This window comes from Grammomys surdaster, unplaced genomic scaffold (assembly GCF_004785775.1).
Source record: "Grammomys surdaster isolate TR1022 unplaced genomic scaffold, NIH_TR_1.0 371, whole genome shotgun sequence".
In the NCBI taxonomy this organism is placed as follows: domain Eukaryota; kingdom Metazoa; phylum Chordata; class Mammalia; order Rodentia; family Muridae; genus Grammomys; species Grammomys surdaster.
The window spans coordinates 3,976,491-3,991,460 of NW_021604790.1; the positions used below are offsets into that span (position 1 = coordinate 3,976,491).

At 43.6% G+C, this 14,970-nt stretch overlaps 1 protein-coding gene across 1 annotated transcript in view; it reads left to right on the forward strand.

The window, feature by feature from the left end:
• Positions 1-3,148: 3,148 nt before the first annotated feature.
• The window catches only part of Arl17a (ADP ribosylation factor like GTPase 17A), a 19,726-nt gene continuing 7,904 nt past the window's right edge, over positions 3,149-14,970 (forward strand). The window contains exons 1-3 of the mRNA XM_028780517.1: positions 3,149-3,250; positions 5,457-5,623; positions 10,672-10,782. Coding sequence (XP_028636350.1) covers positions 5,476-5,623; positions 10,672-10,782 — 259 coding nt within the window. The 5' untranslated portion in view covers positions 3,149-3,250; positions 5,457-5,475. The remainder of the gene's footprint in view (positions 3,251-5,456; positions 5,624-10,671; positions 10,783-14,970) is intronic.

A 14,970-nucleotide genomic window follows, 5' to 3' on the forward strand; every position in this document is an offset into this window, starting at 1 on the left:
ACCCAGAGCCTCACATATGCTTGGCAGGGGCTCCACCACTGAGCTCTATGCACCCTCAGCCCAATTAACAGAATTTAAAGTCTGACCCAGAGTGGAGAGTCTTCCCCAATAGCACATTTCTAGCTTGAAAATTCCTCTTTCCCCAAGAGTACATTGTGATTTTTGTGTTGCTCAAGCAGCTGATTGACAAGAAATGTTTTCTTTTCTTTTTTAAAAAAGATTTATTTATTATGTATATAGAGTCCTGCTGGCATGTACACCTGCATGCCAGAAGAGGGCATCAGATTCCTCTATAGATGGTTGTGAGCCAGCATGTGGGTGCTGGGAATTGAACTCAGGACTTCTGAAAGAGTAGCCAGTGCTTTTAACCTCTGAGCCATCTCTCCAGCCCCCCAAAATGTTTTCTATTAGGGCAAACCTAGGTCTGCCAACACACTAGTGTCACCACACTTTTTTCTGTTCTGTAGATAGAATCCAGATTCTGTACATGACAGGACACTATACCACTGAGCTATGTTCTTAGTTCTCTTCAAAATTAAAAAAAAAAAAAAAGCTGAATTTCCTATTTGTAAAATCAGCACACAATTTTTCTCTCAACTTCTTTTTAAAAATCATAGCCCTGCCTCTTCAATACCATCACTGGTAAGTCAGGCTTATCTTCTTCTAGTTTTATCTACTCCACATCTGCCACAAATATTGTTCCTGGGACCACAATATTATTGTAATTCAGATCTAGAATGTTCACAAAAGGCCCAAATCTTATAGGTTTCATCCGAACCTATGAGGCTGTTGGGTGCTGACCTTTGAGTCACGGGACCTAAAAGGAAGTCTTAAGGAGGGACTCTGGTAGGAGATTACTGGAACTGAGGGTTCTAGTTTCCTCTCTGCTACTATGATACAAACATTCTGACCAAAGGCCGACTGACGGCAGGAAAGGGCCAACTTAGATTACATACATTTCTGGGTCACAGTTTATCATGGAGAGAAGTCAAGGCAAGGACCTCACAGCAGGCCTGTTATACCACAGCACCATCTCTAAGCAGGGAACTCACTCACAGCTACGGACGTATAGCAGGGATCATACAGGGATGATCTATATCTCAAATAGATGAGAAGTTAATCAACGAGGGACTGAAAACAAAACCATGGGCCAAAATAAACCTTGTTTCTTTTTAAGTCAGTTATCTCAGGTACTCTGTTATAGTAGTGGAAAGCAGACTAACTCTCTCTAACTCTCTCTCTCTCTCTCTGTCTCTGTCTCTGTCTCTGTCTCTGTCTCTGTCTCTGTCTCTGTCTCTCTCTCACACACACACTCACACACACACTATCCCTAAGTGTAGAGATGTAGCTCAGTGGTAGAGCACTTGCCCAGCCTGAGCAAGGCTCTGATTTCGATTTCCACCACCATAAAAAAAGGAAAGAAAGAAAATATGATATATATAAAACAGATGCTTTCATTATTTCAATGGTCCACTTGAATGTCAAGTGGACAGGGATGTTTTTAAATATTTACTTTTATTTGTGTGTTTATGCGTGTGTATGTATGCCACATATGGCTCCTGAAGAAGTCAGAAGAGGGCATCAGATCCCCCGGAGCTGGAGCTACGGGAGGTTTTTGAGCCACATAACATAGATTTAGGAACCAAACTTGGGTCCTCTGCAAGGGTAGGAACTGCTCTAAACCTTGAAGCCATCTCTCAGTCTGACTCCATCTGCCTAATTTTTTAAGGGTCATTTTAAGAGTGCTTTTAGGTTCACAGCAAAACTGACAGGATGGTGTAAAGATCTCCCACATTCTCCTCCTCCCCTTTCTAACATACTCCCCAGATACCAACCTCCATTTGAGGGCTATCTGCTCTTACTGATGAACCTACATTGATGAAGCACAAGCAAACAATGGAAAGTGCGTCTTGGCTTGTGTATTTCCTGGGCTTGGACACCTGTATGACGGCACTACCCATCATTATTACCATACAGAGTACTTTTGCTAAACACATTAAAACAAGCAAACAGAACTTTTAGGGGATGGAGATATGGCTCAGAGGCTAAGAGCATGGATTGCCCAGAGGTCCTGAGTTCAATTCCCATGGTAACTCACAACCATCTGTAATGAGATCTGAAGCCCTCTTCTGGAGTGTCTGAAGACAGCTGTATTTAAATACACTAAAACAAACAGAATACTTTTGCTTTGCTAAAAGTGCACTAGGCTCCACCTATTCATTCCCCCTCCCCTACCGACCCCTTGAAACCCTTAGTGTTTTTATTGACAAGTATATAGTGAGACTTTTCTGACTGGCCTCTTTCACTTAGTAATGTACAATTAAGTTTGCTTCGTGCTTTTGATAGTTTCGTTTTAGCACTGAATAAAGCTATTAACTGATAGACTGTGCTAGGAGACTGAACCCAAGCTATTACATTCCTGTCTAGTAGTGCCCTACTACAACAATTACTTCAGTTACACAAAATTGACAGGTTTTGGTAACCATTTTAACTAAACAAGCTGACATTATTTAGAGGACCGAGTAACTTAAGTTCTTTCTCATGAAACGCACACCGGGGCTTTGGGAGACTGCTAAGGTACTGGTGATTATATTTCTCCCTACTGTTGAAAGTCTGTATTACAAGAACAGCGGCAGTCTAACTCCATACCAAATAGGAAATCCTTATGCCTAATTTCGATGTTGGAATTTGGGTATTTCTGACCAGGAATTCTGCTCCAAACCAGTTTCTACTTTTAGCTCAACCGCAGCAAATTTCCTTAAATATCTCTGTGAACCTGGCCCCTCCCACCTACCAGCGTTGGGTTGGTCAGAAGGCTCCCGGGGTTAGTTCAATCCTTGAAAAGTCCCAGAGTTGATTGGCAGGGCAAATAGGAAATCTTTTTGCTTTTCTGATTGGTCGCTTGTAGCTTCGGGTGGGGCATGTGGGCGCGTCTCTCCCAGATGCGGTGAGCTCCCATTGGAAGATGAAGCCGGCAATTCCAGAGCTTGGTGCCGTCGCCTAGGCCGCGGGGGGCGGGCCTACTCTCGTCCAGCCTTATTTTTCTTTCTATTGGTTAAGTTTCTTGTCATTCAAATAACTTCGAGGACATTGGCGCAAGAGTTCCCAGGAGGCGGCGGATGATTGGTTGGCTGCTGTTCCCTCCCCCAGCCAGTCGCCATTTTATTGAGGCGAGGCGAATTACTCACGGCAACTGCGGCGGAGTAGCGTTTTCGTTAGTGGCTTTGTGAAGGTGTTCACTGCAAGACAGGTGAGTCGCGGGCTGCAGGGGAGGGACGGCGGGGCTTGCGGCCCGGTTAGTTTCCAGCGTGTCAGTTGGCAGGACACCGGAGAGCGGTGGCGGCCTGCGGAAAGGGGTTGGGTCCACCGGATTCCCCGCCTCTGTCGGGCCGGGCGGCGCGGAGCTGGTTGACGTTCGGCGGGCTCTGCGGTGTAGCGGTCCCGCTGTCCCGAGGGAGCGGCCTGGCGTCCCAGGCAGAGCCGTCACCGGCCCCAGATTCTCGGCGCGCGAGCTCGACTCTGCGCGCGCTCACCTTGGCTACTGCTGTCGCTCGTGCCCTTGAGGTCTCACTGTCACTGTCACTTATTATTTTCCTCCGCGGACGTTTGGAAAAGGGCTCTGAGGTTGATAGATCTTACTCAAGAGGGTCTCCAGGCCCACCATGGGGGCTAGGATCTCAGACATCGGAGTGGGGAGACAACGAAGGGAAGCAAGGGGGACAACTGTGACTGTGCTGTGCGGTGACAAGGGGAATCTGACACTCTGCCTCCAGGGGCCTGGAAGCAGGAGGTTCCTCCTTTTCCTCTTAAAGAATGGTTCTTTGAGTTTCCTGGTCTATGGCACTTCTCCCCCCACCCCCGGAAATATGAAAGGAATCTAGGAATTTTGAATGCATCAAGGTACTGGACGATTTTTAGACCATGACAACCTATGAGGAAAATAGTCATTTCTTCTTTGATCATTTGCCTCTCATATATGTACAGGAGAATGTGCTCACCGTTTCTCTGGTAGACTGGAGTGGTGTGTCCTTGGCCATAGACCATGATATTAAACTACAGTAGAAACTGTTGACTTTCAGAGGTGGGACTTTTGGAATCAGCCACCCTCTCCTCTGAGTCACCAGAATCTGGATGAATGGCTGTCTTTTACACACATACCACTAAAGCTCTCCTGGGTAAATAACTTGAAAAGGAAAACCATAGTTTCTGGAACACAGATATATTGTGGAGTTTTGTTTGTTTGTTTGTTTTTTGAGGGGGCTTTAGTTCCAGCCCTAGAGTGTCTCTCCCACACCACCCCCACAGTCGGTCAAAGAGTGTACGGGTGTGTACATAGTTCTGCTTTTTGGGGGGAGTGGGGTGTGTGTGGGGGGGTGGCTGAGACAGGGTTTCTCTGTGTAGCCTGGCTGTCCTGGAACTCACTCTGTAGACCAGGCTGGCCTCGACCTCAGAAATCCACCTGTCTCTGCCTCCCAAGTGCTGGGATTAAAGGCATGCGCCACCACTGCCCGGATTATAGTTCTGCTTTTAAGTCTGAAACATCATGTTATTCAAATAGACTGAGCTGTTAAAACAAAGACCGAGTACTTTGTGCAAAAAGAAATCTGACTTCACTGCCTGTCATACAGCCTACAGGCTATTTTATTGAAAAAAAAAAAAAACAATTGATGTTTAAGGTGTTAGAAGTCAACAGAATAAATTCCTTCTAGGAGTAATGACTGGGAAGGGGCACAGGGAGGATCTGGTCTGCTAATTACCTTTTGCTTGACCTGGAAGTTGTCTTTGGCGCATCAACATTCACAGACCTCTGTGGGCAACCATATTTGTATCTGTATATAGATTTTAAGAAGATGGCCACCCTCATTGGATGCTGGATGCTGAAGTATTCCCTCAACTCTGCCTACTTGGTGTGGGTCTTAGCAGAATTCCCCAACATTTGATATCCTCAACTCTGAAACTTCCTAGTTCTTCTCTGGGCTTTGGTCTCGTCTGCCAGCCAACGACAACTAACTACAGTTTCCTAGGGATATTGATGTTTTACTCAGAAGTACTTATGGTTGGGCACAGTGGTTCACTCAGGAGGATGTCAGAAGGAGTGTCACAAATTGTTAAGGACTTTGTTTTGGAGAACAGGGTGTCTGCTTCATAAATTTTGAATTCAGGTGGGCTTAGAACAAAGTACAGTTATATGGCATGGCATTTCCTCCCTGATTACGGTGACTAAAAGCTGCCACCATAGCATGGCATTGAGGCTGTGCTTCCCTCAATGTGCTCACTTGGATGCTGCAGTGGAAAATACTGTTTTCTGAGAGAGCATCAGGATGGCTTAGTGGTGTCTCCTTTAGAAAACCAGACACAGTCTTCCTTATTGACCAAGCTGTACTTACCTTGTATTAGGAGCCATCACTAATTGTGTCGTTATATGAGAATAACTGTTCAACTTGCTTTTTATCCAGGTTGCAGAATTCAGCTGCCATGGGGAATGTTTTTGAAAAGCTATTTAAAAGCCTGTTTGGGAAAAAGGAAATGCGGATTCTCATGGTGGGCTTGGATGCAGCTGGCAAGACGACGATCCTGTACAAACTGAAGCTGGGCGAGATTGTGACAACCATCCCTACCATAGGTACATCCGCGTCGCTGGCCTCTCCAGTCCATAGCTCAGCGTGCTACACTTCCATGTGCTACTTTTTCAAAGTTTTCATGTGTATGTGTGTGTGTCATGTGTGTGCATGCCCACACATTTTCTCTGTCACTGTCCACCTTACTTTTAAGACAGAGCCTCTTCACTGAACCCAGAGCCTGTCATTTTGACAAGGCTGTCTGTCTGTCAAGCTTGAGGGTCTTCCTGTACCCCACCTCCTTCCCAAAGCACTGGTTACAAACGTGCCATTAGGCCTATCTTTTGCATGTGTGCTAGGGATCTGAACTCAGGTCCTCAGGCTTGATTGGCAAGCACTTTACCTTCTGAATCATTCCTCCAGCCCCTGATATGCTTCTTATATTGAATATTTGTTGTTGTTGTTTTTTAATCTTTGACTACTTCAAGAACATAAATGTTTGTAGCCCCAAATCAAGTTCTGTAAGTTTGCTGTTGTGTGTGTGTTTTTTTTAAGACAAGGTCTTATACTGTAGCCAAGCTAGCTTCAAATTTGTGACACTCCTTCAGACATCCTCCTGAGTGAACCACTGTGCCCAACCATATGTTTTTCTAAGTGCTTCTTAATATCCCTGGCAAGTCCCTCAGCTTACAGGGAATTTGTGAACAAATTTAGGTTAACCAAATTTAGCCCTATTTGCTTGACACAGAGGAAAGATAGTAAAGTTATGATGGTAAGGAAGGCCTACCTTCTCCCATTCCTGTTGGAATGGAACCTAGTACAAGCCCTAGGTAGGAACGAGCACTGCCTTTCTCAATCTCCATCCTCCCTGGCTTCTCTTGGGAGCATCTCTCTGAACCAGGTGTGCTCCTCGTTTGTAGTGGTTGACTGTGTTCTTTTCTCTATGACTCAAGACAAGTACTTGAGTTGGTACCCAACTGAAGGAGTTCAGCAATCTATCCTCACTGTGAACCACTGCTGGGTTTTATGTCTTTTTAAGAGATTTGTAGAAGCAGTTTTGACAGAACTTAATCTTTGCCTTGTGACCTACCTACAAAACCAGATCTCCAGGCTCTTGTGTGGCTTTGGGCACTGTCTGAGTTCTGGTGTGGCTGAGATAGGTCAACTGTCACCTGCGGCACTAGCTTTGGAGGTTGCAACACTTGAAGAAAGTTGTAAACAGATAGGACTGTTCACATACACAAATTGAAATGTTTTAGCCCAAAATGAAAATAACTTTCCCCATATATAAAAACAATATAAAGGCTGGTAAACAGTTGAGCAGGTAGAGGCTCTTGCTGCCAGGCCTGACCATCTGAGTTTGATTCTTGGGACTCCACAAAGTTGCCCTCTGGCTGCCACATGCACGCCCATACACATATATACACACAAATAAAACAGAAATACATGCTTCTATAAATTTTTATATGCAAAGATGTACAAGTTTTTGAATGTTCTTTTAGTATTGAAAGATTTTGCTAGATGTATTTGTAAAATAGGTGCTGTTTCCCCAGTAGCTAATACAACAGTGTGTGTACTCACTCTTGATTGGTTTTCTCTGGAATGCTTTCCTGCCTTCTTCCTAGTGAATGCCATCAGCCCATTCTTTTAGATCTCAGGGTATGCATTATTTCTCAGAGGCTCCTTTCCTTTTTTCTTGCTCTAAGTTTCCATAGTAGCTTGAAGTCCTTAATAGCACTTAGAAACATTTGTAGCTTATTGATTGTTCACTGTCTTCTTCTCAACAGAGTAAATAAGGAAGGGACCACACGTGTCTTGTTCACTGACTCCAGCATCTGATTAAATGCCTGGCCATGTTAGGTGTCTAATAAATCTTTGGTGAATGAATTGCATACTGATGTGATAGTTTGTTGAACTAATGGCCTCCAATGAATCATGCTCCTCAACATCTTTGCCCTTGTGCCCCTTCCTTCGTGGTGCTGAATTTGGCCACGGGAATTGCTTTGGCTAGTGAAACATCACTGTAACTGAAAGCCAGTGCTCCTGGAGGATAAAAGACCACTTTACCTGGTAACAGCAGTCTGGCCTGCTGGTAACACTAGGTAACAGCAGCTAAAGAGGAGGCAGAAGTCACCGCCAGAAGAGATACCCTTTTAACTTTTAAGCTGAGGCTAAAAGAATGAGCTGGCCTTCACTAGATTAAAAGGGACAGCAGCAGGACAACATCTAATTTTAATAACTGGTTTAGTATTCTGTTATATGGCTGTGCTTTAAAGTAATATTCATTGATAAGTGGTTAGATTATTTGTAATGTTTATATATGTGTGTGCACATGCATTGGAGAGTGTGTCAAGGCCTGAGTACAGCCTTGGGTGTCATTCTTCAGTCACTGTCTACACACACACACACACACACACACACACACCCTTTTTAAGACAGACACTGGTATGAATTCACCTGATCAAGTCAGACTGATTGGCCAGCAATCCCTAGGGAATCCTCCTGTCTCTGCCTCTCCAGTTTTAGAGTTACATATCCTCTACCACCCTCACCCACCCCTCCCCACCCTTTGTTCTGGGGATTAGATTTAGGCCTTCATGATTGTAAGGCAGTCACTTTGCTTCCTAATTGCTATTTTTCTCCAGTCCTTAGTTGTTTTTTTTGTTTGTTTGTTTTTTGTTTGTTTGTTTTTTGCCTTTTTAAGACATAGTCTTGCTGTGTAATCCTACATAACCTTAAATAGGTAATCTTAAACTGGCAGAAATCCTCCTACTTCATCCTCTTAAGGGCTAAAATTTCAGGCTTATTAACACTGCGCCAGGTTCAATTGTTTGTTTTTGTAAATAATGTAAAGATCTTTTGCTTTAAAAAAATTTTTATTTGGTTTTATGTGTATGGGTAATTTTTTATGTGTGTATTTATATTTGTATATCACTGTGTACCTGGTGCTTTTTGAGGCAGAAGAGGGCATCAGGTCTTCTGGAACTGGAGTTACAGACAGTTGCGAGCTGCCCTGTGGTTGCTGTGGTCCCAGGTCCTTTGGAAGAGCAGCCAGCGCTCTAACCACTGAGCATCTCTCCAGCCCTGTCTCATGTTTTTGCAAACATGTACTTTTTCATTTCCTTTCAGTAATCTTTGGAAGAGTGGGCTTCTTATGAGAGTTGAATATTTAGAGTGTTATATAGGTTGCTAGACTGTTCTCCAAAAAATATTGTGCCACCAGCAGGGAAGAGTGGAAATCCGCCATCTGTAGCAAGAGAACCCTGGCTTCTATTAGGATGCTATTTATTGTAGGTGGACAAGTTAACATGTCTTCCTTTGCTCAGCTCTGATTAGTTTTTTATTTTTGGTGTTCATTTGTTTTTTGTGGTGATGTTTGTCTTTGTCTCTTACCAATTTGAAGAAAGGCATCTTAGGTCATGGACAACTCTTGTCAGGTGCTTATTTTCCAGTTGACAAATTCGTCTTTTAACCTTTTATTATTATTATTTTGCTATAACACAAAGGGATTTTCAGTAGATAACCACATTAATTTTTCCTTCTGAGGTTGGTTTTTTTTTAAAGTATCTTTAGACAATTCTTCTTAAGAACATAAAACTATTTGCTAATGTTTTCTCTTACTAACTTTACAAGGTTTATATTCTTCATTTAAAAAATTAGTGACTGGAGAGATGGCTCAGAATTTAAGAGCACTTAAGAGGTTTTACAGAAGATCCAGGTTCAGGTTCCTAGGTTCATGATAGCTTATAACCATCTTTAATGGGACCCCATACCTCCTTCTGTCCTTACTGGGTACCAGATGCAAATATACTGCATATATATACATGCAGGCAAAAGATTCATATACATAAGATAAGAATAACTCATATTTTTTGAGGAATGCATACTTGACCATTGGCTGGATATTGGACTTACAGGAGTGGGGAGTTGCCTTACAACATTTACCGAATAACTTTTCCGTGGTAATGTGAAATGCCTTATTGTATACTAAGTTGTCATTCAGAGGTATGTTTCTATACCACTTTCTGCAGTATTCATTTGAACTTTATTCAGATATTATTAGAAAGAGTTCATTACTCATTTTCAGAAATTTCCTTGGCTTTAGAAGAACAAATAGGCAGGGCGGTGGTGGCACACGCCTTTGATCCCAGCACTTGGGAGGCAGAGGCAGGAGGATTTCTGAGTTCGAGGCTAGCCTGGTCTACAGAGTGAGTTCCAGGACAGACAGGGCTGCACAGAGAAACCCTGTCTCAAGAAGAAGAAGAAGAAGAAGAAGAAGAAGAAGAAGAAGAGGAGGAGGAGGAGGAGGAGGAGGAGGAGGAGGGGGGGGGGGGAAGAGGAGGAGGGGGAGGAGGAAGAGGAGGGGGAGGAGGAAGAAGAGGAGGAGGGGGAGGAGGAGGAGGAGGAACAAATAGAAGGTCATAGAGGGTAAAGATGTGGATTTAAGAGAGATGAATAGAGGTTTAACGGGGACTGTCCAAGCTGCTCTTGAACTCTTTGGGTAGCTAAGGATAGCCCTGAATCTTGATCTGCTTTCCTCTGGAGTACTGGGATTACAGGCATCTGCTACCACACCTAGTATAGATTTGTTTTTTGAGATGTGAAATATGAAATACACAGGGTTGTTGAAGACAGGTTGGATGGAGATGTCTCAAACAGATGTTAGCCATGCAGATAAGTCTTTTTTTTTTTTTTTAACAGATAAGTCTTTAGACAGTCTGGGTAGGTTGAATCTAGCACACAGGTGGAGGAAATTGTCATTAGATGCTATTAGACATTCTCCGGTGTTTTAGAATGGAGGGCGAATAGTATGGGGAAGAATTAAGAAGATTCTTACACTGTGTGGTGGGCAGTAGAAATCACTTCTGTGGATGGCTTCTCTTTGTTCAGAAGTACCTGGAAGTTTTCTGTTAGAGAAAGCAGGGCTGGGAGGTTGGTGATTAGATGAGTGTTTGAGACACCAGGCACAGTGAATGACAGACTGTGAACTTTCTCTGTCTTCTCTAACTCTGGTTTATAAATTAAAAGTACCATTCACGTGTTAAGTGAAGTTACTTTGAGTTGTTGGACCAGTGAAAAATCATAATGAAGTGTTTCTAACTTCCCTTCTCAGGTTTCAATGTGGAGACTGTGGAATATAAAAATATCAGCTTCACAGTCTGGGATGTTGGAGGCCAGGACAAAATCAGACCTTTGTGGCGACATTACTTCCAGAATACTCAAGGTAAAGATTGGAGGTGTGCATACTGAATGTGTCTAAAGATGGGGACTTGGGGTGCCAGCTGGTGCTCTGCTTTATTGGAGTAACCAGCTGTTCCTGCATGTACTGGGGAGGTGTCTTTGTGACATGGCTCCTCGACATAGCCTAGAAAGAAAAGGACTTGGATTTTAACTCCTTTTCTTACAGAAAGGTTAGAAAATGGTTAGCCTAGTGGAGTTCATCATTCAGTTAAGTGAGGAGGGATGTTTGCTCTTAGATGAAGTGCCAGCTTTTGAAGAATTTAAATTTAGTCAGCTTCTTTAAATCTGCTGAGAATATCTGAAAATTGTATGTGTAAAGAAAGGGATGAATAGAGGTGGCTGGAACCCCAAATCCTGTCCACTTGTGTGGCCATAGTGCTTCCCTGCTGGCCCTCCTGCTCCAGGTGTTGATGAGCAAGCCTGGACACCCACTCAGGTCTGTTTCCTTATCAGTGGATTCTGGGAAGTAGCTCTAAGCCACTGTGTTTCCCAGGACTTTATTTTCAGTAAACTGTGCCTTACCAGTGGAAACAGACTGTTCACATGGCTTTCACACCCTGATTCCCGTGTAGAATCTTTACCGTATGGCACCTGTGCAGTACTCATTTTGGAGTCTACTTAGAATATAGTCACTTTAGAAGATTGTGAAGCCGATGGAATTTTTATTGCATGTGTCTAACAGTAAAGACTTAGCATTTATCAGTCTTGAGACAAACCCCCAAGTTAAATGTCCCTTTATTTCTCAACATACTCTTTTAGCTGTTACACTTGATACATAACTCTATTTGTAGCTATTTTCTTAACTTGTAGATTTTAGAATATCTTTCCTCAAAATAGGGTGTTTTTTTCCTTGTTTTGAGACAAGATCTCATATGTAGCCCAGGATGGCCTGGAATTTCCAGTGTAGTTAGCCTCTTAATTTCTCCTGTCTTTGCCTCCTGGTGTTTGCATTACCTCATTATGTGTGTCACCACACCCAGCTCTTTGTAGTGCTACAGACTGAGCCTAGTTCGTGTTAGGCAAGCATCTGTCATCAGACCTGTACATATATGCCAAGTCCTAAATGCTTTCTATAGTGGGAAATTAAAAATATACAAAGGGAGAAGGGACTCTGTGATGAGCCCACTGCACCCATCGTTCTGTTTCTTTCGTTAACACTTTCTATCCCAGATGTGCTGCCTTTGACTCATGCATTCTTTCAGTGTTCATTTCCAACTGATGAGGTCTCTTACTTTTTTTTTTTTTAAACAAAACCCACAGTATCTGTGTAATTATATCACTTCCAAGTCAAACTGGACTGGAACTCACAGAGATCCTACTACCTCTGTGTATTAGTTAGGGTTTTATTGCTGTGAACAGACACCATGACCAAGGAGAGTCTTATAAGGACAATATTTAGTTGGGGCTAGCTTACAGGTTCAGAGGTTCAGTCCATTATCATCAAGGTAGGAGTATGGCAGCATCCAGGCAGGCATGGTGCAGGAGGTGGTGAGAGTTCTACATCTTCATCTGAAGGCTGCTAGCAGAATACTGGCTTCCAGGCAGCTAGCTAGGACAGGGTCTTAAAGCCCACACCCACAAGGTCACACCTACTCTAACAAGGCCATACCACCCAACAGTGCCACTCCATGGGCCAAGCATATACAAACCATCAAACTCTGTCTCTCAAGTGCTGTCATTAGAGGTGAGTGTCACCACACCTGGTTTTATTCTGCTGAATAATATTGTTATAGTCAGAGTCTCATGTAGCCTAAGCTGCCCTTAACCTCATGTGACCAAGGCTGGCCTTGAACTTGTGATCTTCTTGCCTGTTTGCTGGGGTTACAGATGTGTATCACCATGCATGCTTCATGCATGCCTGGCCTTTTTGTTGTTTGTTTGTTTTTTGTGATTGGAGTCTGACTATGCTGCCCATACTGGTCTCTTTGCAACTCCTAAACTCAGGTAGTTTTCAGTTGTGTTGGATTCCAGGTAGACAGCACCAGGCCTGGCTTTCATTTATTGATGGACACTTAGGTTGCTTCTACCTTTGCTATTGGGAATAATGCTGCTCTGACCATTCTGCAGGTATTGGAGATCTTCCTGCCTCTGCCTCCAGAGTGCTAGAATTGAGGTGTGTGACACTGAGTCCAGCAGAGTTCATATTTCAGTTATTTTGATTTACCCATGAGCAGAATGACTGGGTGAAAGGATTCTCTGTTGTTGTTTGTTGTTTTGTACTTGTATTCTGTTGTGTGTGTGTGTGCTCGTTTGGCATGAATAAGGCCCTGGGTTCAACCCTCAACACCAGCACCACAAGGGAAAACAATAAAGAGTTCCAGGCCAGCTTGGATTAGTCAGGGCCCTCTCTCACATTTAACACAATTTAAAGAAACCACCATCTTGTGACTCCTAACAAAACAACAGAGTACTCATAAAAATATAATACTATTGTTTTAATACTATGAAAAAACAAAACAAACAAACAAAAATACTTTTGAGGCTGGAGAGATGGCTCTTCCAGAGGTCCTGAGTTCAATTCCCAGCAGCCACAGGGTGGCTCACAACCATCTGTAATGGGATCCGATGCCCTTTTCTGGTGTGTCTGAAGACAGCAACATACATAAAAATAAATAAATAAATCTTAAAAAAAAAACAAAATAAAACACCCCCTCTTTTTTTATAATGACATGCACTTGTTACGTGTAGTCTAGGCTCACTTAGGACTCAGGATCTTCGGGCCTTCCCACTGCAGCCACCCTACCTGAGCTAGCCAATTTTGTCCCGTTTCGTTTCTGCTACAGGATCAAACCCAGGGCCCCAAGCATGCTATGCAAGCACTCTGCCACAGAGCCCCTAGACACATATAAACTACTTTTAAGCTTACAGGCCATTGGTATTAAATACATTCACAATGATGTACAATCATAACTGTTGTCCATCTTCAAAAGCCATCTCACCTTGTACAGCTGAAGTCCAGCACCCGTTAAACAGTGGTCCTCTCTCACCTGGAGCTCCTGGCAGCCACTGGGTTTTCATACTTTGATGCCAGTGTACTCAGATGCTGTCAGCCTAATTTCCCCAGATGCAGCTCCCAATCAACCTTTTACCACGTGATCCTAGTACACATTGAAGGAGTAGGCTTCACAGAATGGTGGGTTCTTTCAATTGTGTTAAATGTGAGAGAGGGCCCTGCCTAATCCAAGCTGGCCTGGAACACTGTTGTTTTTCCTTGTGGTGTCAAGGGTTGAACCCAGGGCTTTATGCATGCTAAGCCAGCAAGTGCATTGAGCCACTCCCCCAGCCCCTTCTTACTCTTCCTCTAGTCATCTGCTGAAATCCTTTTAAATAAGGAGTTTCCTGAAATACATTCTATAGAAAGAAGCCAGGAAAAATACTTCAGTCTTTATTTTCAGAGAAACCACATCACTTCCATGGTGATGTGTAGATTTTTACATTGTGATTTAGTGTATTGCAAATAGGATACATTTTTGATGCTCACTAGAGTGTGTATTTGTCTTGGACTGGTTTGGCAGCTTGGCCACTTTGCACCTTTTTATCTGTAATAAACTAGACCAGCTGGGTAGAACAGCAGCTGCTAAGAAACCTTGGGAAAGTTAAGTAATTTCTTCTGCCCCCATTTCCTCATCTTAAAACAAGGATAAAGCCTACTGCCCAAATCCTGGGCTGAAACAAGATTAGTTTGGTAAAGTGCTCAGTCATGTGTCTGAGACAGAAGCACTCAGAGCTCCAGACAGACATTATTCTCTGGCCACATTTCTTTCCCAGCCTGTTTTCACATTTAAGCATAAAGATGAGGTGCAGTTTGTCTTCAATCTTCTATTTGTAACAAGCCTAATTTTATAGCATTTTGGTAACTGTTGCTTTGATGGCAGGAAGTAGCTATGTTCTGGGACTGAGGGTGGTAGTGTGGGCCCTTTATGAAATAGCGAGTGGGAGCAGTGTGAGCGGTGGACTGCCGCTCTCTGGCAGGTGGGAGCAGTGTGAGCGGTGGACTGGCGCTCTCTGGCCGGTGGGAGCAGTGTGAGCAGTGGACTGGTGCTCTCTGGCCAGTGGGAGCAGTGTGAGTGGTGGACTGGTGCTCTCTGGCCGGTGGGAGCAGTGTGAGTGGTGGACTGGTGCTCTCTGGCCGGTGGGAGCAGTGTGAGTGGTGGACTGGTGCTCTCTGGCT